The sequence below is a fragment of the Hyperolius riggenbachi genome, chromosome 2 (genome assembly GCF_040937935.1).
Source record: "Hyperolius riggenbachi isolate aHypRig1 chromosome 2, aHypRig1.pri, whole genome shotgun sequence".
NCBI classification, from domain to species: domain Eukaryota; kingdom Metazoa; phylum Chordata; class Amphibia; order Anura; family Hyperoliidae; genus Hyperolius; species Hyperolius riggenbachi.
In genome coordinates this window covers 56,307,741-56,333,164 of record NC_090647.1, presented here as the reverse complement: position 1 = coordinate 56,333,164, position 25,424 = coordinate 56,307,741, and the positions used below count along the sequence as shown (strand labels likewise).

The following is a 25,424-nucleotide window of genomic DNA, read 5'->3' as shown; positions in this document are numbered from 1 at the left end:
CGGACCTCTCTCACTGGCCGGGGCCCCAAGGCCAACACGTGATACCTGGAGGGGAGTGCAGGTGGGCCTGGACCTCTCACACCCAGGCTCTGGACCTCTCACATCCAGAAAACCCACCAACACTGCCTCCATACTGAATGCTAAATTCAACACACACAAGCAATAGAACACAGCAGTACATGCATCCAGCTACATTTGAAATTGGTCAGCAGGTGCTCGTCAGCCAATCAGGATGCACTGTCATACACCCTTTACCTGCCATACCACATCTAGCAGCCATTAGCATTCAGGTGGGAGGCTTCAGTTGGACGCCATCGCAAGATTGCGTCGCTAGCAGGACCGCCCCGTGCAGGCATCCCTCCCACAGGGGTCCCTCCCTAACCGCTCACCTGTCCGCCATGTCCTAGAGCTGAAAGAAAACGTTTAAAAACACACGATTGGTTCACACGATGGCCAGGGGCCCCGGACCTCTCTCACTGGCCGGGGCCCCAAGGGTGTATGACAGTGCATCCTGATTGGCTGACGAGCACCTGCTGACCAATTTCAAATGTAGCTGGATGCATGTACTGCTGTGTTCTATTGCTTGTGTGTGTTGTATAAGACGACCCCCAACTTTTCTGAAGATTTTCAAGGGTTAAAGAGTAGTCTTATACCCAGGAATATACAGTAATTGTTTATCTCATCAGTTTAAAAAGAAAAGTTGATGAAAAAGAGTACGAGTTGGAGCTCTAACAACACATCTCACCATAAAGGTCAAGACGGTATTTGTGATTTCATGTATAATAATAACACAGTCAGCGGCGTAACATATTCGGTACTTTGTGGTTTTCTTCATTAGGAATACATCAGGCACCAGGCCATGTGTCTCTTATAAACCGTGTTCCAAGTACCGGGGAAAGTGACAAAATGGGGGAAAAAATCAAAACGTGCCTCTAATATTCACCCACCTCATTCTTACTCACAGCATAATGAATAACACTTAGATCATCCAAATGGAAGGAAACCGTAAACAAAAGACATCCAGCATCTGTGTTAGCAGCTGACGAGCCACCCGCTGGTGTGTTGGCCTGACACAACCAAAGCGCTCTGCACAGGAATGTCTGAAGCACAATGGCACAGCTCTAACAATGCTACTTCGTGTCTAACGTTTTCCACGAAGACTGCTGAGATCTGGGACAATACACCTGCCAGGCTGGCACTAAAGTGTTACTCCGCGTACATGAAATATGGGCGATGGGGAAACAGCTGATGGTAGAATATACGTACATTTACCGATATTCTACTATTTTTTAGGGGTAGTTTTTGATAGTAAAATATCTGTTACCGATATGAAGGTAAACCTAACCCTACACTTACACAGAACCCTACCCCTGACGCTTTACCTTAACGCCCCGCCACCCGTGCAAACCCCCTTACCAACCCCTAACCTTAACCGCCAACCCACTCCCCACGCAAACTTGCTTCCTGACTCCTAAATTTAACTGAACCCCCCAACCCCCACACCTCTTCCTGCTTCCTGATGCCATGCTTCAACTGTGCCGTAGCAAACAAACCCCCTTCCTGACTAACCTTAACACAAATTAAGCCGTGTCGTCCTGTGATGTCTCGGTCGGGGACGGCGGTACGGCGATCGTCGGCTTCCCATCGCGATCGGCGTTTCTCATCCCCGCAAGGGGACATGAAGCCGTGGCAGCTAGGTGACCCTGGACGTCGCATGCAGCTTCTAGGGCTGGCTGAAACGATGCGTTAAATCGGGATCGGAACACCGCGAAAACTGTCATGATGCAGAATGTCAGGTTTTTTTCTGCACGCAAATAACATATTAAGTGTGAACTAGCCCATTGATTAACATGAGTAGCAGAAAACGCACACAAAAACAGTCAAGTGTGTTCCCTGCCTTACACTCATGCCCTTTTTACAGGGAACCGATAGAATTATGTTGCTCAAAATGCAATACAGGACATCATCCACCTGCCATACATCCGCCAGGCCCAACCAGTTTCACTTCCAGTCAGCTTCCTCAGGGTCTATGGAAGCTGATTGGAAGTGAAACCGGTTGAGCGTAGAGGATGTATGGCTGGTGGATGGCGTCCTGTATTGAGCTTTGTAGTCAGCTCCGGTAGATGGTTGCAATCCCGTGCCCAGGAGAGTTCTGCATCTGTGCAGCTAAACCGAAGCCACGGATAGCAAAGTTAAAAAGAGCAGCTGTCTTCATCCAAACAAAAAAACGGATCTGTCTGCGTGTGCGGGGACCCGTTTTTAAAACCGTCCCGCAAGGTCCGGATCTGCTGCATTTTCACGCAACGGATCTGGAACCTGATACACACGGGGTAGTGGCAGGCAATAGGAAAACGGTTCCCACTTTACACAGGCAAATTTGGACACAGAAACGGATCTGATTCTGTGTCACTGCCTGTGGGGGTCGCCATGCTGGAGGGGTATAGCAGGCAGGACAGGGGTGACAGCGGTCGGCGGGGAGGGAGGACGTCCCCCCCTCCCTCACCTGGGTCCCCGTCCCCGCTACCCACTCCAGCTACATGCTGCAAAAATGTAAAGTATAGCAGCGGCGAGCGGGGAGCTTACCTCCTACTTCCTCTGCTCACTGCCTGCAATGCCACCCTCCGAAGTATAGAGGGCTGCACTGCAGGCAGTGACGCGTCGAGCGGAGGAAGTAGTAGGAGAAGGAGGTAAGCTACCCGCTCGCCGCTGCTATACTTTACATTTTTGTGGCATGTAGCTGGAGAGGGTAGCGGGGACGGGGGACCCAGGTGAGGGGGGGGGCCTCCCCGCTGACCGCTGCCACCCCCATACTGCCTGCTACCCCCTTGGCCAAAAAAAAAAAAAAACGCAAACGGATCAAAAACGTACGCTGCTAAAAGGCAGCATTGATCCATTTGCATTCCCTTGGCTAGCATCACAGACCACTAGGATCACGGACCGCAAGTTCCGTCCTGCAACCATGCCTAGTGTGGACCTAGTCTAAGTCCAGCTTCCATGCAACTTCCATCCATGGGAGCACAACCTAGGACACACGGGGCCTTAGCCATGCATACCCAATCCCTGACCTTACTGAAGCTGACTGCAGGACAACGGCTTATAAATGCTTATATTTCAATCATGTCAGGTACACTTTAATGCATATCTTGTGAAATGATAATAGTGACCTACAAACTTAGAGCTTATTATTCCTGAACTTTCTACTGCTAAAAAAAAAATGGTTTAGCATAATGCTGGTAGAGTGACATTCCTCTGACCTCTCGGTTACTACGGGTCAAGTTTTGTTTGTGTACATCAGATGACCTATAATCAGGTCAGCTTCCACCACTAGACAAAGAGGTGTATAGAGTCTACCATCCATTATACTTCTGACTTTGCCATTCTCCTCCCCATTGTTCCAGTGCTTCAAGTATACAATCCTGTCATTTCCCTCTAGGACTTGCTTTAGGGCATTATTTTTCGGTTCCATAGCTTTAATGGACACCTGAAAAGGGAGGGTTATGGAGGCTGCCATATTTATTTCCTTGTAAACAATGTACATTATCTGGCTGCCCTACTAATCTCTCATGCATCAGTTATGTGTCTGAATCACACACCTGAAACAAGCATGCAGCTAATCTAGTCAGACTTCAGTCAGAAACACCTGATCTGCTGCATGCCTGTTCATGATCTATGCCTAAAAGTATTGGAGGCAGAGGATCAGCAGGACAGCCAGGCAGGCAATTTGCATTGTTTAAAAGAATATAAATATGATAATCTCCACATCCCTCTCACTTCAGGTGTCCTTTAAATACTTTCTTAAGATATCCATCTCCTGTCATTCTCACCAAATGGCCAGGCCACTTCAGTTGTGCCTACTCCACTTCTTCATGGATAGGGACCACCTTCAATTTAAAAGGGTCACGCTGTAGTCACTTCCTGTCTGAGTCAGGACTGAGTCAGCCACTTACATACCTGATATTTAACTCTTTCAGACATAGACAGAAAAAAGGGAACACAGCATAGGTATTTGTGTGCTAGGCACTGTACATACACATGTCTATCTCATCATGTCACATGTCACTTCGGGTATCCTTTAAGCCTGGTACTGTACACATTTTCAATTATGATTGGCCAATCGCTGACCAATTTTTCTACCCCCATGTGATATGAGGGTTTACCTACACAATCTGCTCATAGTATTCAATATCTGTTGACCCTCACACTTCATGAAGTGGAGGTAGTAAAACTGGTCTGTGATTGGCCAATCATAATTTAAGGTGTGTACCAGGCTTAAAGCAAACCTGAAGCTAAAATTAAATTTATAAGATAATGAATTGCATGTGTAGTACAGCTACTAAATACAACATTAGTAAAAGAGAAAGGAGTCACATATTGTTTTCCAGTACAGGAAGAGTTAAAAAAAAAAACTTGAGTTGTTATCTATGCAAAAGAACTTCTCTGAGCTATTTGACCCACTGGGTTGAATACAGTCCTGTTCTCTGAAGCACTTATATAGCCAAGAAACAGTGACAGACAGTTTGAGGTAAGGTTTTACTGTAGGAAAGTTAAACAGTCATTATCTCTGCTCTGTTTTATAGCTTAAAAGACAGAGTGTGGTTTTAATACTGCAACTGTGGCAGAATGATGCAATGTTATAAAAAAAAAAAAAAAGCGACATTTTTTTTCGGAACATAAGACGCATTTTTTTATCCCCAAAAAATGGGGAAAAAAAGTCCCTGTGCCTTAAATTCCAAAGACAGGGAGTCCCCGACTCCCGACTCTGAGTGCTGATGACCCGATCAGCAGAAACCTTCACTAGGGAGAGCTGCACAGAAGATGAGAAGTTTGCTGATCGATGCTGGAATTGTGGCTGAGGTGAGCTGCTCTGTCGCTAATGTTTCCACAGAAGAGCAGAGGAGACATCGCCTCAATTCACTAAGCTTATCTCCTGTCTTTAATAACGTTTCTAGAGTTTTCGCCATGTTGATAAGGCATGTAGTATTCAGGAAACATTTTACTTCAGGCAAACCTAAAGTTAACTCTTCTGTCTTTAAGTTAAAGAGAGATCTCTAAAGTTATTATTTCAATCCTTAAAGAGACTCTGTAACAACAAAAAGATCCCCTGGGGGGTACTCACCTCGGGTGGGGGAAGCCTCAGGATCCTAATGAGGCTTCCCACGCCGTCCTCTGTCCCACGGAGGTCTCGCTGCAGCCCTCCGAACAGCCGGCGACTGTGCCGACTGTTCAATTCAATATTTACCTTTGCAGGCTCCAGCGGGGGCGCTGTGGCTGCTTTCGTTCCGAAGGAGGCGGAAATACCCGATCTCAGTCGGGTCCGCTCTACTGCGCAGGCGCCGGAGACTTGCGCCTGCGCAGTAGAGCGGACCCGACGGCGATCGGGTATTTCCGCCTCCTTCGGAGCGAAAGCAGCCAGAACGCCTGCGCAGGAGCCTGCAAAGGTAAATATTACGTCATCGCTGTACGGAGGGCTACAGCGAGACCCCCGAGGGACGCAGGACGGCGTGGGAAGCCTCATTAGGATCCTGAGGCTTCCCCCACCCGAGGTGAGTACCCCCCAGGGGCCGTTTTTTCGTTACAGTTCCTCTTTAAAATAACTACAGAATTCTAAAGTTAAAGACAGGCTGTTAATTACCTGCTTGTGAAAAGAACTACAGAGGAGGGACTGAAGTGATAACTCTCTCACTGAGAAAACTTATGTTGGGTACACACGGTAAGATTTTCCATGCGATTTTGCGACCCGATTGTTTTTGGGGCACGATTCTGCACTCGATTCTGCGCTCAGATTCTCTTATCTTCATTCATTTTTCTTATCTTTTTCCATTCACTGCTATGAGAAATCGAGCACGGAAACTATCGGGAGCAACATCGGACATGGCGGATTTTATCAATCGGATCTTTCTATCGCACCGAAAATGGTACCGTGTGTATTAGGCATTATCTCTACACCTTAATAAGGCACGATTGATGTGTGGAGGTACGTTTTCTCTTGCCTTATTATCTCCAACATGATCTTAGTGAATTGAGGCCAATGTGGGGGGCCAGTAGGGGACAGGGGGGAACAGGATAGGACTTGGGGGCCAGGAGAGGACACAAGGGGGACAGGAAAGGACACAGGGTGCCAGGAGGGGACACAGGGGGACACGAAAGGACACAGGGTGCCAGGAGAGGACACAAGGGGGACAGGAAAGGACACAGGGTGCCAGGAGGGGACACAGGAGGACACAGGGGGGACAGGAAAGGACACAGGGTGCCAGGAGGGGACACAGGGGGGACAGGAAAGGACACAGGGTGCCAGGAGGGGACACAGGGGGAACAGGAAAGGACACAGGGTGCCAGGAGGGGACACAGAGGGGACAGGAAGGGCAAAAGGAGGCCAGGAGGGGGCAAAGGAGGACAATTATTGGGGTAGAATATCTACAAGACACTCCTGGACCATGGACACCCCAGGTTTAGTATATCTTTCCCTTCTTTTTGCCCTCTACACCTTGGTGCATCTTATATTCTGAAAAATGCGATACATAACTGAAAATAAAAATATGAGACTATTTTCTTTGCTACCAATGTTCTATTCATTATCCGTACTACACAATTCATTATATAATACGTTTTCTTTCGTTAGGTTTGCATTAAGTGAATAGAAGCCTATATCTGAATGATTGTAATAATCAGTGGTACTCTGCTGGTCAGAGTGAGATTAAACAGACTAGTTAGCAACACAACAGTAATAAGTACAGCAAAATGTCAGTATTTTAATAAAGGTGTGATCACACGTGATTTGGTGCACAGTAGCTCAGGAGTACTCCTAAGTGATAGCCGCTGGCTGTGGGGTCTATCACTAATTCAAGAGAGATCGTACAAGCAGGGTCGGTAACAGATCAGTCAGTTGGCGGTACAAAATCAGTAAGCAGAGTCGAAGTCAGAGTATAGCCAAGGTCCGGAACAATCAGATATGCGGAGGTACAGAATCAGAGGGCTAGTGCAGAGTCGAGATCGGGCTGAGGTCGGCAACATGAAAGAAAGACTGAGTACAGAATCGTAAGGCAAAAGGATAGTCAGAAGTTCAGGCAAGGTTCATACACATAAAGGCAACAATATCAGTTATAATTATAGCTATCAAAATCAGATCCTAAGCTATGTGTGAAATCCCCGGGGTCCTGCCGGATCAAAGCACACTAGGAACTAACTAAGGTCTGAGAGCTTAACCGCAAAGTTTCAGCAACAGCAGACAACGATGCACTGATAGCCCCGGTCTTAAATACACAAGGTATACCTGCGGCTCCACCCACTAGCCCCAGCCAATCAGACGGCAAAGGGCCAGACCAGAGTTGTCAGCTGATAGGCCGGTCAGCTGACCTTCCTCCTCAGCAGCGCATAAAGGTCCTGTCTCTGGGTGCGCACGTGCGCCCTTCTGTTCTGATGTACACTGGAGAGACCTGACCTGGTGTGAAGCGATGTTGAGGAGGCGGCGGCGGAATCCGCCGTGATGTCAGACGCGAGAGCGGCGGTCGCGCCGCTCTCTGCTGCAGAGGTAATTTTTCTACTACTGACGATACATCATTTTCAATTGAAATAGGAGTTTTTAAACAAAAGCGGAGTTACACTTAAACAAAAACCTCAACCTGCCAGTGGCTAGTCGTGTCGGGTGAGTTAATAAAAGCCAATCCCAGCCCAGATATGAAACGTAGAGAGAATCTCCGCCACTTCCCTTTCCTACCATCTCTCGCATTAGCTTCTCTGTTTTTCCCCCATTAGACAGAATAGTGCATGTCATTACAGCCCATTACAACAAGTGTACAGCGGCGGCCTCTACTCAGCTCTCTGTACTGCTGACAGCCAAACCATCAATCAATATCTCTGGGCATGTGCTGTAAACAAGCCAAGCTGTATGCAGCCTGCGCCGATCTGCTCCTTCTAAAGGACGTGCCTATGCAAACTGGTTAAACCAGAGTGCCTGAGTGACAGCACTGAGCTGCATGCACAGATATATATATAAGGAGCTGGGAGGAACAGGTAGAGAGCACACAGTGCAGGTGCTGCTGCTGTGTGGCGGCTGCAGGGAGACGACTGCCAGCTCTCTCTCCAATCCCAACCATGCCATCTAAGAAGGAGGATTAATGCTGAACACTGATAACAACATGCCTTGCTGCTGCTCCAGACACAAGCAGACCTGGGATGAGCTGCCTCTGTCTCTCTGATGAAGAATTTCAGAAGCTGGGGACAAGACAGAGCAAGAGTGCTGCTGCTTCTCACACTAGCCCTCACTCAGCTGAGCCATCACAGTAAGTCTATGCTGCTGCCTGCTTGTGCAATGGGAGGATGCTTCTATGCAAAACCCAGAGCCTAGGATCCTGTTATTAGTATTAATATTGTTGTGTGTATCTGTCACTGACGGCACAATGCATGTCACTAACTGTCCCATGGGGACTTCCCAGCCTAATATCCTTACTAAAGTCGTAATCTGATATCCCTATCAGAGGCTAAAGCCGGACAAACACTTATCGTTTTTTGGGTTTGATCGACCTTTAAGGCATTTTACGACTTATTATTACGCATTATTTTCCTCAGATGCGGTAATTCGATTGGATTTTTATGATCGAATTGTACAAAAAGCCAGGCAATATGTGGAGAAAATCGACGTGAAACGATTCTATGGTGAATTGGAATACAGAATTACGTCAATCGAAATATTGGATTTTTACAATCCTATCTGAGGAGAGAAAGTGCTTCTTTTATGGGAAATACATCTGATTACTGACCATCCAGCAAATCTGATCGAATGATCACATCTGAGGAAAATATCGTACCGTTCTTCTCGTTCGACATAACATTTTTTGATCGATAAAATTAAATGAGTCAATTGGAACAAGATGACTGTAAAAAGGAACATGAGGTGAGAGGGATATGGAAGCTGCCATATTTATTTCCTTTTAAATAATACCAGTTGCCTGGCAGCCCTGCTGATCTTTCTGGTCAGTAGGGTCTACATCACTCACTTGAAGCAAGCTGCTCGGATTCCACTTTTCACTATCAGGATCTAATTCGGATCCGGATACCCAGATATCCAATCCGGGTCGGATATTCGAGTTTAAAATATTCCAATCTGGATCCGAATCGGATATCCGACCTCAGTATCCGGCCGGATTCAGATATCCGGATAGAAAACCAGAAGTGACCTGAAAATGGCTTAAAATGCTTCCAAAAGTCTCTTCAAATGGCCAAAATCCCTTTCGGAGGTCTCTCTCTCTCTCTCTCTTGACCTGGATGCCTTCGAAAGGGATTTTGCCCATTGAAGGTGATTTTGGCTTCTGCTCAGATATCTGAACTAACTATCCGCCCGGATTTCGGATTTCAGATGGGAAATTCGTGTTTGCTCGGATAGTCTATTTGGATTTTAAAAAAATATCCGAATTGCTATTCAAAATTTGGATAGTGGAAAAAGTTTGGATTATCTTGGTAGTTCGGATATCTGAAATCTTGCTGAGCACCACTGATGCAGCTAACCTTGTCAGATTTGTCATAGATACCCGATCTGTATGCTTGTTCAGGGTCTATGGCTTAATGGACAACTGAAGTGAGAAGACTATGGAGGCTGCCATATTTACATTATTTCCTGTTAAACAATACCAGTTGCCTGGCAGCCCTGCTGGTCTATTTTTTTCTGCAGAAGTGTCTGAATCACACCAGGCACAAGCATGCAGCTAATCTTGTCAGATCTAACAATGATGTCAGAAACATCTGATACATATGCTTGTTCAGGGGCTATGGCTTAAAGTGAACCTCCAGACTAAAAATTGACTGAACAGCACTGGAAAGGCCTGGTGTTTCTTTAACTGTTTCACAGCATCAGAACTTTGTTTCTCTTATACAAGCCTCATTTTTAGCTGCACAGAAAAAAACTGCCTGGGCATTTTTCCCCTAATGGTGTGAAAATTATGATGGGATTTCTGATGTTGTTGTTCTCGTTCTGCTGTTTTGGTGCAATTTTTTTTACATTTTGAATTTGACATTTGAAGCCTGGGGTGCACAGCTGGGAGGGGTGATCAGGACACAGGATAGTTGGAACTGTCTCTCCTGCTCCTTGTCACCTCCTTTCAACCAAAAAGATGGCTGCCCCCATGACAAAGATGGCAGCCCCCATGACAAAGATGGCAGCCCCCATGAATCACAAACATTTGCCTGTTCTTTTAAAACGGGGTGGGTAAGAGATTATATTACCTATCTATTCTAATTAACATAACTAATGTAACTTAATGACAGTATGTTTGTTTAGGCTGAAGTTCCCCTTTAATGTGTTAGAGGCAGAGTATCAGCAGGACAGCCAGGTAATGTGTATTATTTAAAAAAGGAAATAAATATGGCAGCCTCCATATCCCTCTCACCTCAGCTTCCCTTAAAGCCACTTTCTGGGGAAGCCAATTAACCTACCTATACATTTAGGGATATGGTAGGAAACTGGAGTACTTGGAGAAAACCCACACACTAGTTTTTTTGAGAGGGGGGGAGGAGTTATTCCGTCTGTTGTTTGGAAACAAATTCCCCTGTCCCTCTTTCCTCCTCCAATCTTCCTGTTTTTGCATTCTGTACAGTTCTGCGTAAAGTAAATGAATGACTTACTAAAGCACTGACTGCACAGTGCTACATTTTATATCCATATGATCTTGCTTATTTCTAAATGCTAATATATGGGAGATTAGTGATGGAGGAAAGGATTTATGTGAATTCAATAATGAAACCATGCCTCACGCTCATAACCCTTCATGGCATGCCTGACTGGAGGTGTGACATAATGGGGAGCCTATTTTCCCCAGATATGTCTGCATTAAAACCTCATAAACATGTCTTGTCTCTGAAAGCTGGGGGAATTGCAGAACACTCTAAGGCCACATACACACATCAGACCATAGTCTCAGGGGCGTATCTGAGTAATATAGAGCCTATGGCAAACACTGAAATTGCGCCCTCTCCCCCCCCCCCCCCTCCCTAAAAACAACAACCCTTATCGTCTGCATGTGTTAAAGTTGCCTATGTTTTTTGGCTTGACATATTGCTAAAGTTACTTTTTTGAAAATATCTCTTCTTATTCCCTCTCTGTACTCTATTCTAACATTAAGCCAAGTGCGCCCTATATACAAAAATTAAGTAACCATATTCTCCACATGACAGAACTAATCGAATTTGAGGTCTGAGTGACAAAGGGGGTCTGGGGGCAGGCATGGCGGCGAAGCATGGGGCAGGCACAGCGGCACAACACAGAAGCAGGCATGGGGGCGCAGCACAGGAGCAGACATGGCGCCCATGGCATGAGCCATGCCTGCACCCCTCTAGATACGCCTCTGCATAGTCTTTTGAAAATGAAAGATCACAGACCAATTTTACCCCCTTCCATGTAGTATGAGAGCCATACCTTCAGAGTCTTTTCTATGGAGCTGAACTCCCCATCAGAAAATAATCTTTGCAAGATGCTGCACACACAGATGATGTACAGACACAAAAGATCAGTATCTGCAAAAGATCTGTTCCTGCCAAAGATCCGTTCCTGCAAATTGCATTCATTGTCTATGATATCTGCAGATCCTCATACACACCTTGTTTAATGGACATTCATCTGCAGATCAGCCAATCATCTGCAGATCTGAAAATCCATCCTGGTGGATCTGATCTGCAGATGAATGTCTGTTAAACAAGGTGTGTATGATGATCTGCAGATATCATAGACTATAAATGCATTTTGCAGGAACGGATCTTTTGCAGGAACAGATCTTTTGCAGATACTGATCTTTTGAATGTCTACAGCATCTTTGTGTGCAGCATCTTGCAAAGATTTGTGTCTGATGGGGAGTTCAGCTCCATAGAATAGACTGTGTAGGTATGGCTCTCATACTACATGGAATGGGGTAAAATTGGTCTGTGATCTTTCATTTTCCAAAGACTATGGTCTGATGTGTGTATGAGCCTTAAGAGTGTCTTGGATGGGAATTGATCCTGGATGCTGTGAGACAAGCGTGCTCGAGCTACTGCTGTTCCACAAACATGTTTCCAGCAAGTGCATCTTCTCATAAGAGCTACTGCACACATGAGAATAGTGGATGGATACAGCGCATGTCAAGAGCGTCAGGGCCGGTTGTAGACTTTTTGCTGCCCGAGGCAAACTTGTGAGGATGCACCCCATGTATAGTTCCCCCAGTATAGGTAGCCATAGGGCCAGGCCAAGGCAGAGGCGAGAGAGGCTCCAGCCTCAGGGCGCAGTGTAGGAGGGGGCGCACAACTCACTCAGCTATCATTCCCCTATTGTGTTTGAAGCAGAGAGAAATAAGAAAAGGGGATACATGGCAGTGACTGCAAGCCAGATAACTAGAGATTAAGGTGCTGGAGGGGCTTGGAGCGCCTCTTAGTCTAATAGCAATCAGTGTGTGACAGCTGGGGTGGGAGGGATGGTGGGGCGCACTTTGGTGTCTCAGCCTTAGGTGATGGAGGACCTTGTCCCAGCTCTGCGTAGCCAAGTATAGTTGCCCCTGTATAGATAGTCAGGTATAGTTGCCTCCAGTATAGGTAGCCAGGAACAGGTACGCCCAGTATAGATAGCCAGGTTAAGTTGCCCCCAGTATACATAGCCAAGTATAGTTGCCCCCAGTATAGATAGCCAGGAATAGTTGCCCCCAGTATATGTAGCCAAGTACAGTTGTCCCCAGTATAGGCAGCCAAGTACAGTTGTCCCCTGTATAGGCAGCCAAGTACAGTTGTCCCCAGTATAGGCAGCCAAGTACAGTTGTCCCCAGTATAGGCAGCCAAGTATAGTTGTCCCCAGTATAGGCAGCCAAGATTAGTTGTCCCCAGTATAGTTAGCCTGGTGGCAGGGCGGGAGGCAGGCAGCGGCACTCTCCTTCCGGGCTACCGATACCTGCCTCTGCTCGCCGTCATGATTATAGGCTGCCCTGTTATGGTGCCTGTGGCGCGGAAAAGTGGGCAGCCGGGCAAACAGCGGACAGGCGAACGTCAGGTGGCGTCAGGCAGCATCTCTTACTCTCCTCACTTCCGGTTTCTGCTTGGTGCCAATCCCATCCATGCGCTGCCTCAAAGAGACGTCTCAGGCCACGTCATGGGCAGACCGGCACTGCTGCTAGTGCGACATAGCTGTCAGCATTGTGGCCAAGAACTGAATCTGGGGCTCCAGTGCTGCAAGGCAATAGTGTAGCCACTTCACCCCCCAAGCTGTCAAATTACTTAAAGGGAACCTGAAGCGAGAGCAATACGGAGGCTTTCAACGTCATTCCCTTATAAACAATGCCAGTTGCCTGACTGTCATGCTGAGCTTTTGGCTTTAGTTGTATTTGAGTCACACACCTGCAACAAGCATGGAGCCAGAGGAGTCACAGCAGTGTCACTTCATTTGATTTGCATGCTCTTCCGGACTATTGTAACATACTACATTGTGGACTACCAACTGTAATGATCTGCTCAGCTGCCTGTGCATGGTCCTGGCAGTTTCCTGTCTGTGAACCTCGTTGCATTGTGGGAAATAACTGTTTACAGCTGTTTCCAATTGCCAAAAGAGCAAGCAGCAGCTACTTCCAGTAACATCACCTGCCAGCAGTAAAAATGTCACCATGTGATAAATATCAGAATGTAAATCAGGGAGAGGAAATCTTTTACAATGGGCAAACACTGACTAAATCATTTATACATAATTATTGTAAAAATGAAGCACTTTTTTGTATTACATTATTTTCACTGGAGTTCCTCTTTAAGTTTTTGTGAAGGGGGAAGACACACACATTAAGCTGGGTGATTTAAGAGAAATTGAAAGGTTAAGTCAGTTTGAGGAAATCGGTCAAATATTGATTTGTCCCTTTTGGTCATTCAAGTGACGTGTGGTCCGATGTTAGTCGAAAAGCAGATGTGAAAAAAATATTTTTGCGCAATGACTACGCATTTTGCAGGCTGTCCCTGCTTCCATGGATCAGTAACAAGTCATGCCTAGTAATTCAATAGTAGTGTCCATACATTGCAAACTCGGCTATATTGCTTGATTGACCAGATTCGCACCTATTAAATTTGCATGCAGGGAGAAATGATTGGCATCTTATCATCATCACTACTGAAACGTTTGCCGACGAGTGACATTTGTCGACGATCTTCAACCACTACTTGTTTTTGGCCCTGGATGCATCCCTGATTTGAGCATTTGGAGTGTCCCTTATGTTTGGCGTGTGACCATTTTTTTCCGTCTGACCATTGTTTAATTGAGGGCTTTTGTGTTAAAATAGGCTTTCTTTGGGTGGTACATTATGCCAAGTATTATTTTATTCTAAATGCATTTTAATGGAAATAAGAAAAACAAATGGAAAAAAATAATTATTTATCAGATTTTGACCATTATAGTTTTAAAATAAAACGTTCTACTGTGGATAAAAGCCACACATTTTATTTGCCCATTTGTCCCAGTTATTGCAATGTTTAAATTATATCCCTAGTACAATGTACGGTGACAATATTTTATTTTTTTCAGTTTTACATCCATTACTATCTACAAGCCCACAATTTAACAGTATCCCCTCTTGACATACATATTAAAAAAATTTCAGTCCCTATTGTACGTAGGTGTAATTTTACTATTTGGCCACAAGATGTCCTTGTGCATATTTTTTTAGTATTAGCGTACTATAAGTTCGCAAATAGGAAGTAATGTGCTACTTTGGAAGTGACTCAGGCATCTCATTGATGCCTGCGATCACGGGGACTTAATTAATCTGCGGCGGGAGTGGCAGGAGCGAGCAAGCGGGAGGTAGCGTGGCGGCATGATCGCGCCTACATCTGAAAATGAATGATCACTGTTTTTGAACAAAAACAGTGAGCATTCTCGCTGTACAAGCACGGATTGGCTCGGGGACTTCTGTCCCCTGCCACCAATCTCCCCTATGTCCGGGACCATCGCGATTGCGGGCTTCTGCCCGCATGATCACTCGTGCAGCCCCGCAAACTGCATGGACATGAGGCTCGCGTCCCTATGGCTAGAGCAGCACCAGACACGGACCCGAGACTCACGTCCGTGCGGCTGAAGTTGTTAAAAAGGAACTTTAAAGTGGACCTGAACTCCTGCACAGGACAGAAGGAAAGCGTAGAGAAATGCATCCTGAATGTATTTAGAGAGTTTAGCCTGCTTAATTCCCCCTCATTTGTGTCTAATCACAAGTTGTAATTTGATCTCCCTCCTGTGTCACATGACTGCCTATGGCAGATAAGCTCATTTGAAAGCACAGGCTGTAAACAATATGTCTGCTTCCATGAATCAGGTAGTAGAAACAGTGCAGATTTACTTTAGGATTTGTATCAGCTGTAACAAAGAGATGTTTTTTGTTTAAAGGTTATTAAGCTGTTGGGTATCTTTTAGCGCAGAGAGGAGTTTGAAGTTCAGGTCCACTTTAACCCAGGATTGAACTTCATCCCAATCAGTAGCCAATACCACCTTTCCCACAAGAAATCTTTACCTTGAATGAGTGTGGCTGCACTGTACAGGAGTGTGGCCTCGAAGAAGAAGAGGCCCCTGGTGACCATTGGTGGTCTCAAGAAGGATTGTAGAAGCGTGTGGAGGATCCCCTTTGGAGGTTTCCCTCTACTGCTGATACTAAAATGTTATCAGCAGCGTTTCCTCAGCCAAATGAAAGTGTTTTGCCTTCTATTTACGTTTCAAGACATCCAGCTGTAACACAAGCTGTCCGACCACCTTATTTGCATAGGTAACAGCACTAGTTTTTGTTTTTTAAAGGAACTGTACTGAAAATAACGTAATTAATAAAAATTGCTTATTTTTTCACAATATTACTATACAAAATTATATAGTCAGTGTTTGCCCATTGTAATATTTAATCACCCTGAATTCATTTTGAAATGTATCACAGGTGGAGACATCTATACTGCTTTCAAGGTGAATCACTGCGGAATGATTTATTATTCCAAATTAAGCAGAATCACCTGGTCTCCCAAAATGCACTGGGAGGAGAATTCCATATTTCTAAACAGCCTAGGCTACACATCACTGAGAGGGTGGGTTTACATACAATATCCAGCAACATATAGATATAGGAAGTGTTTCTGATGTTGCAACCAAGATAATTAATGTAAAATTGGATATCCTGAACAATTTACTACATTGGACTGTATGTCATTACAGTGCCTGAGGACCACTCCAGCGAAAAAAGTAAGCAGTTAAAATCTGACAGACCCAACAGGTTTTGGACTAGTCTATCTCCTCATGCGGGGTGTTCATTTTTCAAAAGCATTTCCTGAACGGCAGTTGCAAAGCCTAACTGCCAAAATAGTGTGCGAGTGAGTAGGGAGGCTGGCTGGTACCTTATTATTTTGGAAGTTAAACTGCCGTTCAGGAAATGCTTCTGAAAACAAAGAAACCCTGAGAATCCCCCGTGAGGAGATGGACTAGTCCAAAACCTGTTGGTTCTTTTACATTTTAAATGCTTACTTTTTCTCTGGAGTGGTCCTTTCACACTTGCAGCACTAGAAAAATAGAAAGGTACCATTTCTTAGCAGGACTAGTACTATATGTACCTATGTTGACCTCATCATGTCACACATGTCACTTCAGGTGTGCTGTAACCTTTTATAAGATATTTTTGCCCAGCAGAAGAGCAGTGGAAGAAGCAGTTATTTGCTGTTCCTCAGCCTTGTTTTGCCTGTTAGGCCCCTGGGGATTGATGACGCTCTCAGTGATGCTGGATGGATTCGGCTGCTGCACTTCCGTGGAATAAATCTGTAAATCCATCGGAGGTTCTCCTGCAGAGTTTGTTGGAGTGTGACAGAGTCTCTCTAGTATACATCTCCACTATCCATAAGGAAACATCACATCATCATGGTTTATATACAGTATTTGAATAAGCAGTATAGAACAGGCATAGCTGTGCTACTCCAGTATTTTCCCAGGTGACACTCTGGAGCTCTGTATAAATAAAGAGTACCTGGCTCCAGTATAATCTGTGATCCTAATAAAGCAATTCATATAGTCCTCTAATGTAGGCGGTATAACAAATGAAAGAGGAACTTTAACCAAGGATTTAACATCGTCCGAATCAGTTATGTAGGAGAACAGAGGCGCCAAGAGGATAAAAGGAAGCTAAATGAGCTTAAAAACCAAATTCTTGGTCAATAGAGGAGGTAGTGGTGGACTTACCTTCACCAAGTAGACACACAACGACTTTAGTAAAGACAGTCAATATATTTTATTTATGAACTCCAAATATGCAACGCGTTTCGCAGGTTTGATCCCGCTTCACCAGGCAATAACAACGGAGCAATAGCATATGTGGTCAGTAGAAGAGCCAGGCACCTCTGTCTCTTGCATATTTGGAGTTCATAAATTAAATATATTGACTGTCTTTACTACAGTCGTTGTGTGTCTACTTGGAGGAGGTAAGTCCACCACTACCTCCTCTATTGACCAAGAATTTGGTTTTTAAGCTCATTTAGCTTCCTTTTATCCGTTTGGTGCCTCTGTTCTCCTGCATAATATTGAGTCCATCCTGGGTGGAGGGTTGAACCCCCTTTTTCTCATCTACAGAGAGCGACTTCTTATTCCTGAGTGGGGTCAGGAAAATCTCCCCACCTGCCTTTACAGTGGTTGCCTAATGGTAACCCTGGTTTGTGAGTATTAATATTTACTCTATCTAGTAACCATTTACCAGTACATATTACACTATTGGGGCTCTTGGTGTTCCTTGTTTTTATCATCCTAATCAGTAGCTGAGACTCCCTTTTCCATGAGAAATCTTTACCTTTTCTCAAATAGCTCACCATCATGTACATTATCATGTATGGCTGATATTGTGGTGAAACTCCTCCTACAGTGTGATGTCATGACCAAGGTCCTGGTAGTTTGCTGCCTGTGAACCTCATTGCATTGTGGGAAATAATGGCTTTTTCCAACTGCCAAGCAAGCAATATCTCCCTATGTGCAAAGAACTGGTAACAAAACATTCTGCACAGATCACATGGCAGAACTAAAGATGTCACTATCAGTGATACATTTCAGAAGGGAAATCAGGGAGAGGAAAGATTTTACAATGGGCAAACACTGACTAAATAATCTATAAATGAATTCTATAAACAAAAAGCGATTCTATTCATTATGTTATTTTCACTACAGTTCCTCTTAATGGCAATATAAATCAGCAGTTCACCGGGAAATTACCACAATTGGTAACCCAGACGGCCCACCCAGTTTAAACCCGAAGTCTCTCCATTGAAGTTTGGAGCTCTGTGGCCACTCCCACTGCATTGCCACAGCCCACTCCCAGCTTGGCAGCTACCTATCAAGCTGCTGTTGCCAAGCTGGGGGCGGGGGCACCAACACAGTGGGAGTGGCCACAGAGCTCTGGAATTCTCAGCAGTCTCAGGGTAAAAAATGATGAAGCGGTTTAATCTCAACTGTGAGGCGGGGTTTGCTAACTGTGGTCATTTCCCAGTGAACAGCTGATTTATATTGCCATAGGTCCACATTAGGGGACTATAAGGGGAAGATAAGTTGCACTTCAGTTTACGCTGGAGGTACTCTTTAAGGCTTTTGCGGTGCAACAGATAATATAATCCCAATTATAATTTATTTGGCCTCTCATACTGGCAGTTTTGTAGTGCGGTGTGTTGGGTCCCGGTGGAACAACACACTGCCTACAGCGCATTACTGGGCAACGTGTGCAGTGCAAGCATAAAGTCTATGGACTGCATGCTGCACTGTACAGGTTGCATCTCAGCGGTGGGCTGCAATGCCGTTCTACAGCACCAATGCAATGTAACATCTTAGCAAACATTTTACATTTTAGCCCAATCGAGTGTCGGAATAAATCACATTTGTGCACTATTTGCGTATTATTATTTTTTAGTATTTTCTGTATATAGCGCCAACATCTTGCGCGTACAGAGTTTATTGTGTTGTCACTTAACTGTTGCTCAGAGGGGCTCACAATCTAATCCCTAGTCATATGTCTATATCATGTTGTATATGTATCATAGCCTAGAGCCAATTTTGGGGGAAGCAATTTAACTTATTTTTATGTTTTTGGGATGTGGGAAGAAACCAGAGTGTCCGGAGGAATCCCACCCAGACACGGGGAGAACATGCAAACTTCATGCAGATAGTGCCCTGGCTGAGATTCAAAACCAGAGACCCAGCGCTGCAAGGCAAAAGTAATCACCACGCCACTGTCCTATTGAGGATAGTTGTCATTTAAAAAGAAAAACAATAATAATAATAATAATAATAATTACGGCAAGGAAACTCTGCAGGCAATGTCTTTAATAAAAGCTATAAACATTTGTTATGTTTACAAGTAGCCTGCTTTACTACTCACTCATTTCCTGTCAGGCTAGAGAAGTACCTCAGGCAAGCTACGAGGACACAGCACCTGCCATTAACGATTGTCACACCTCAGATCATGCATTACTAAATAGGGTGGATTTCAATTCTGCATTTCAAGTTATGGAAATTGGGCAAATGTCCTTACAAAACAAAAATGCAACCCATAATGTTAGAGTACCTGAATTATAAATTACAGTTTGCTTCAAACCTAATAAGTTGCCAAGATATAATAAATCACACATAATAAAGTGTGATTTTTTTTTTTTACCCCCAGGGTCCGTATTCCAGGGAAGGGAATCAGGCTGGAGGGGAGGACACAGTGCTGGGGTTGTACTTTAGCAAGGCTTCAGAAGCATGAGGAGAAAGGAGGAAGTGCTACTACTGATATAAACGTGTCTGTTGTATACAGTACGATGTACCAGATTATATGTTTATCTAACTGCATAGACTACATATATGTATTGCCATTCAAACCTTTTTTTGGCCAGAGGTGCTCTTTAAAGGATACCCGAACTGTGACATGATGTGATAGACATGGGTATGTACAGTGCCTAGCACACAAATAACGATGCTGTGTTCCTTTTTTTTCTTTCTCTGCCTGAAAGAGTTAAATATCAGGGATCTAAGTGGTTGACTCAGTCCTGACTCAGACAGGAAGTGACTACAGTGTGACCCTCACTGATAAGAAATTCCCCTTTTTATCTCTTTCTTGCTCTCAGAAGCCATTTTCTACTAGGAACATGTTTTATAGTTGTAATTTCTTATCAGTGATGGGTCACACTTTAGTCACTTCCTGTCTGAGTCAAGACTGAGTCAGCCACTTACATACCTGATATTTAACTCTTTCAGGCAGAGAAAGAAAAAAAAGGAACACAGCATAGTTATTTGTGTGCTAGGCACTGTACATACACATGTCTATCTCATCATGTCACATGTCACTTCGGGTATCCTTTAAGACATCCTATGCAAAATAATTTAAAAAATAACAGAAGTGGACTGGCCTTGAAAAGCTGGTTATACTGTATAGTACTACAGTACAAGGTTCACTGCAATAATTTCACTAGTTAACATGAGGTAGACAGACAACCTCTACTATGCATGTTATTATACGCCACATCCCGCTCTGTACATATTAGGAGGAGGAAATCAACAACCCAACGATTCACTGCTGCTGCTAAACTGTCAGTTGTGGAGTGTGTATTCAGGGCGGAGCCAGCGACAGAATGTGGATTCCCATGATAGTAGGCCCCGCCCCTCACATCCTTTTCATACTCTTGCTATAGTTACACCTGTCATATAGTGTAGATAACACTGGGATGGGCCATGTGTTTGTTTTACAGTAACTGTGCAACTGCAGTGCTCAGAAAATGCTCACCTTTATAGCTGGCAATTGCTCCTGATTTCCAGGAACCGCCTGATGTTACCCTTCAAATTTATGGCACAAAAAAAACAAACAAACACTGAGACTGGACCACAGTCTCCTAAGAAGCCCTTCCTAAATGGTATCTATAGTACCTAAAATATAACCTTTAATAAGCTAAAAAATATACATATATATGGCCCCATTATATGTATATTTTAATTGGAACTTATTAAAGGTTATAGTTTAGGTACTATAGATACCATTTAGGAAGGGCTTCTTAGGAGACTGTGGCCCAGTCTCAGTGTTTGGTATTCGCATATACACAATCCTACCTATTTAGTTGAGGGATTGTGATCACAAAAAAAAACACCTTGGTACGTTGATCAATCTTGTCCAGTTGTAAACTAAGCTAAATCCTATATCTGTCGTGTTCATTTGCCCGTGGGCTATGGGGGAGGGGGTTACTGGAGGAAGCCCCAGTAAGTCCAGATTTTCTTTTATCATTACTTCCCAGGGCCCCTTTAAGGAGGAACTGTAACCAAGGATTGAATGTGATCCTAATTAGTAGCTGTTACCCCCTTTCCCATGAGAAATCTTTATTTTTTCTCAAGTAGATCATCGGGGGGTCTGTATGGCTGATATTGTGGTGAAACCCCTCCCACAGTGTGATGTCAGCACCTAGGTCTTGACATCACTCTTTGGGAGACTTTTTGCATTGTGGGGAAAAAACAACCAACTACCAACCAACCAGTGTCCCCCTCTGTGCATATATACACAGTATATACTATGTGTATATATATATATATATATATATATATATATATATATATATATATATATATATATATATATATATACATATATATTTATTTTTATTATTCCCATAACCAAAAATTGGGCAGAGACAAATACACTTTCACTGCAGTGTAAACTGCAGCCAATCTTACACTGTTAATGGCAGGGTTCTCAAACTTTGCACAGTTGGTCACTGGGTGACTGGGATTAATATTCATAAAAGTGGGTGGAGCCTACAAAAGCCAATCAGAATTCACCTATTGATTTTCAAGGGAAATATTTAATTGCTGCCATTCTTGCACTGTTAATGGAACAAGCCTCAAACCTGGTACAGTTAGTCGTTGGGTGACTGGGGTTCAAACTCAGAAAAGGGGGTGGAGCCACAAATAGCCAATCAGATTTGTTTCATTTCAATGCGACTTATTGATGCCAAAGACCGCAAAGCTCACAAACTAGGTTATTGAGTAATTGAGTAATTGTGTGTTAGGGTTAAAAAAGTGGGCGCAGCCAAAACCAGTGAAATACATACCCGGGTCATCAGTGGGCGGAGACAAATACAAATTTTACTGGGAAAATGTAAACTGCAGCCATTCTTACACTGTAAATGGTAGGGTTCTCAAACTTTGCACTTTGTTCATTAACCTCTTGACGACCAGCTAACGCCGATTGGCGTAAACTGGTCTGCGGGTTACCATGGAAACGGCCGCTCGATCGAGCGGCCTTTCCATGTCCGTTCACGGAGGGTGTCTCCGTGAACAGCCGGAGAGCCGCCTATCGCGGCTCACCGGTAAAATGTAAACACGCGGGGAAGAAATCCCCGCTGTTTACATCATACGGCGCTGCTGCGCAGCAGCGCCGTAAGGCAGATTGGCGATCCCCGGCCTCTGATTGGCCGGGGATCGCCGGCATATGATAGGCTGAAGCCTATACTACAATGCGCAGGACGGATATCCGTCCTGCGCAGCTCAGAGGGGAAGAGAGAGGGAGGGAGAGGGACGGAGCGCAGAGAACGCTGCGGAGGGGGGGCTTTGAAGAGCCCCCCGCAAAGCGCAGCAAGCCGGCGGCGATCAGACCCCCCCAGGAGGACATCCCCCTAGTGGGGAAAAAAGGGGGTAAGTCTGATCACCCTGGCTCTATCCCGATCTGTGCTGCGGGCTGGAGAGCCCACGCAGCACAGATCATAGGAAAATCCACTGGTCGTCAAATGGTTAAAGTGTTTGCCCATTGTAAAATCTTTCCACTCCCTGGTGACATCTTCAGTCCTGCCAGGTGATCTGTACGGAATGCTCGTTTGCTGAGAGTTCTGTGCACTGAGAAAGCTATTGCTTGCTTGGCAGTTGGAAACAGCCATTATTTCCCACAATGCAATGAGGTTCACAGACAGCAAACTGTCAGGACCGTGGACACTGTTGGAGTGGTTTTACCACAATATCAGCCACACAAACCCCCCCAGATAATCTATTCTCGTGGTAAAGGGGTATCAGCTACTGAATGGGATGAAGTCCAATCCTGGATTAAAGTTTCTCTTTAATGACCACTGACCAGAGCCTCATTGTAACCACATAAGGAATAAATCCATTACAGGAAACAGCTCTGAGCTAAGTGACTGCTCCTTATTGTACAAGACACAATAATGGCCTCAATTCACAGAGCTTTATCAAACACATTACCGAACGTTTGATAATTTACCTCATGGGTAAAATCTCATTTTGAATTCACTAAGGTGTTATAGATTTTTTAAACATTTTATCGATCAAACATTTGATAAATATATAAAACCTTAGTGAATTCAAAATGAGATTTTACCCATGAGGTAACTTATCAAACGTTCGGTAAAGTGTTTGATAAAGCTTAGTGAATTGAGGCCAATGTCAGGTTCTTAAAGACCATATTATTAAATTCGTCCATTGTAAGCCGCTAAGCTGGCATTGGCTGAGTGGCAGCTGCGGTGAGGATCTGGGAGAATGTGTGCACCGCCTTCTTCCATACCTATAGAGCAATGATTTCCATGGTAACACACATCTACTGCTCAGAGCATCAGCTCAATACAATCAGAACACGTCAATACAGCTCAGCCCATTGGCTATTTATATTGCCTCTATGCATCTTGTCCATCTTAGGCAAAGCAATGGCTTAGGCATTCCTTGATTCTTCACTTATCTTTAAAGTACCCCTGTACTTAGGCAGCCATATTTATTTCCTTGTAAATAATACTAGTTGACTGGCAGTCCTGCTGATCTCTTTAGCTGCAGAAGTGTTTAAATCACACTAGTCTAGTGTGATTAAAACACTAATCAAGTCAGACTTCAGTCGGAAGCATCTGATCTGCATGCTTGTTCAGGGTCTATGGCTAAAAGTTTTGGAGGTAGAGGATAAGTAGGATAGCCAGGCAATGTGCATTGAGGATATAAATACATTGTTTAAAAGGAATAATGTCAGCCTCTATATCCTTCTCAGTTCAGGTGTGCTTTAACCTCCTTGCCGGTTATCCTGAACACAGTTCGGGGTAACCTGCGCAGGAGGATTTCTCGGGCCCCGCTGGGCCGATTTGCATAATTTTTTTTTCCTACACGCAGCTAGCACTTTGCTAGCTGCGTGTAGTACGCGATCGCCGCCGCTCGCCGCCGATTCGCCGCTACCTGCTGCGCCGAGCCGCCCCCCCGCCCCAGACCCCTGCGCAGCCTGGCCAATCAGTGCCAGGCAGCGCTAAGGGGCGGATCGGGATTCACTCTGACGTCACGACGTCCATGACGTCGGTGACGTCATCCCGCCCGGTCGCCATGGCGACCGGGGAAGCCCTGCAGGAAATCCCGTTCTCAACGGGGTTTCCTGCATACTCTGATCGCCGAAGGCGATCGGAGTGGGTGGGGGGATGCCGCCGCTCAGCGGCTATCATGTAGCGAGCCCTGGGCTCGCTACATGATTTAAATTTTTTTTTAAAAAGTGCAGCGCTGCCTCCTTGCCGGATTTTTTAGAACGGCAAGGAGGTTAAAGGATACCTCACATGACGTGACATGATGCGATAAACCTATACACATATAGTCCTAGTAAAACATTGTCTGAAGTCTCTTTCTGTTTTCCTGTACAGCAAGTGTTAAAAAAACAGTTCTAATAGTTATGCAAAAAGCAGTCAAACAGAAAGTTGAATTTAGCCTGATGCCCTGAAAAGTAAATAGAAGGTAAAACACTTATCTCCCGTGAGGCGGGAGACACAGGCAGCTCGGCCAGGAACCACCTTAGAGGCAGGTGGCCCTGGGCTGTGCAGGAACTATCTCCTTGAGAGAGGAATAGAGATATCCTGGCAACCAGTGATACTTGGTGATCAGATAATAGACTGTACCGCAGCCAGGAGAGTCCAGAGGAGTAGAGGCCACTGGCTGCTAGCAGGCTGGACTCTCTGAGGAGCAGGAGTCCCAATAGCTAACTGACACCTGGTGGACTTGTGTCACAGCTGGTACAGGTAGACTGAGCACTTAAGGGATGAGTGACAGCCTGGAGGGTCGGGCAGGCCCGGTCGGCAACACACGAGCAGATAAGGTACAGAGACAGAAGGCTGATTCGGTAACCGGGTACAGGCAGGGTTTGGCAACAGGTAGGCAGATATGCAGAGGTACCGAATCAGAAAGCAAGAGAGAGGACGACAGAGCAAATAGTCATAACAGATATAAAGCACAGTCCTAGTATTAGGTGTGAGGTCCTTGGTCTCGACACCCAGGAACTAGTCTAGATAATAACTCAGCAATGACACAGTATTCCTAAGCTTGGGTGTGAGGTCCTTGGTCTCAACACCCCGGAACTGGTCTAAAGTATAACACAGTAATGACACAGTGGTCCTAAGCTTGGGTGTGAGGTCCTTGGTCTCAACACCCCGGAACTGGTCTAAAGTATAACACAGTAATGACACAG

The 25,424-nt window shown here is 44.9% G+C and overlaps 3 protein-coding genes across 3 annotated transcripts in view; 1 reads left to right on the top strand and 2 right to left on the bottom strand.

The window, feature by feature from the left end:
- Positions 1–16,584, bottom strand: part of LOC137545494 (high-affinity choline transporter 1-like) — an 89,827-nt gene extending 73,243 nt beyond the window's left edge. The window contains exon 1 of the mRNA XM_068266813.1: positions 16,561–16,584. The gene's annotated coding sequence lies outside the window, so the exon portion shown is untranslated. The remainder of the gene's footprint in view (positions 1–16,560) is intronic.
- The window catches only part of CEP295 (centrosomal protein 295), a 198,882-nt gene that overhangs the window by 17,235 nt on the left and 156,223 nt on the right, over positions 1–25,424 (bottom strand). The window lies entirely within an intron of this gene.
- The window catches only part of VSTM5 (V-set and transmembrane domain containing 5), a 44,695-nt gene continuing 27,297 nt past the window's right edge, over positions 8,027–25,424 (top strand). The window contains exon 1 of the mRNA XM_068266818.1: positions 8,027–8,279. Coding sequence (XP_068122919.1) covers positions 8,195–8,279 — 85 coding nt within the window. The 5' untranslated portion in view covers positions 8,027–8,194. The remainder of the gene's footprint in view (positions 8,280–25,424) is intronic.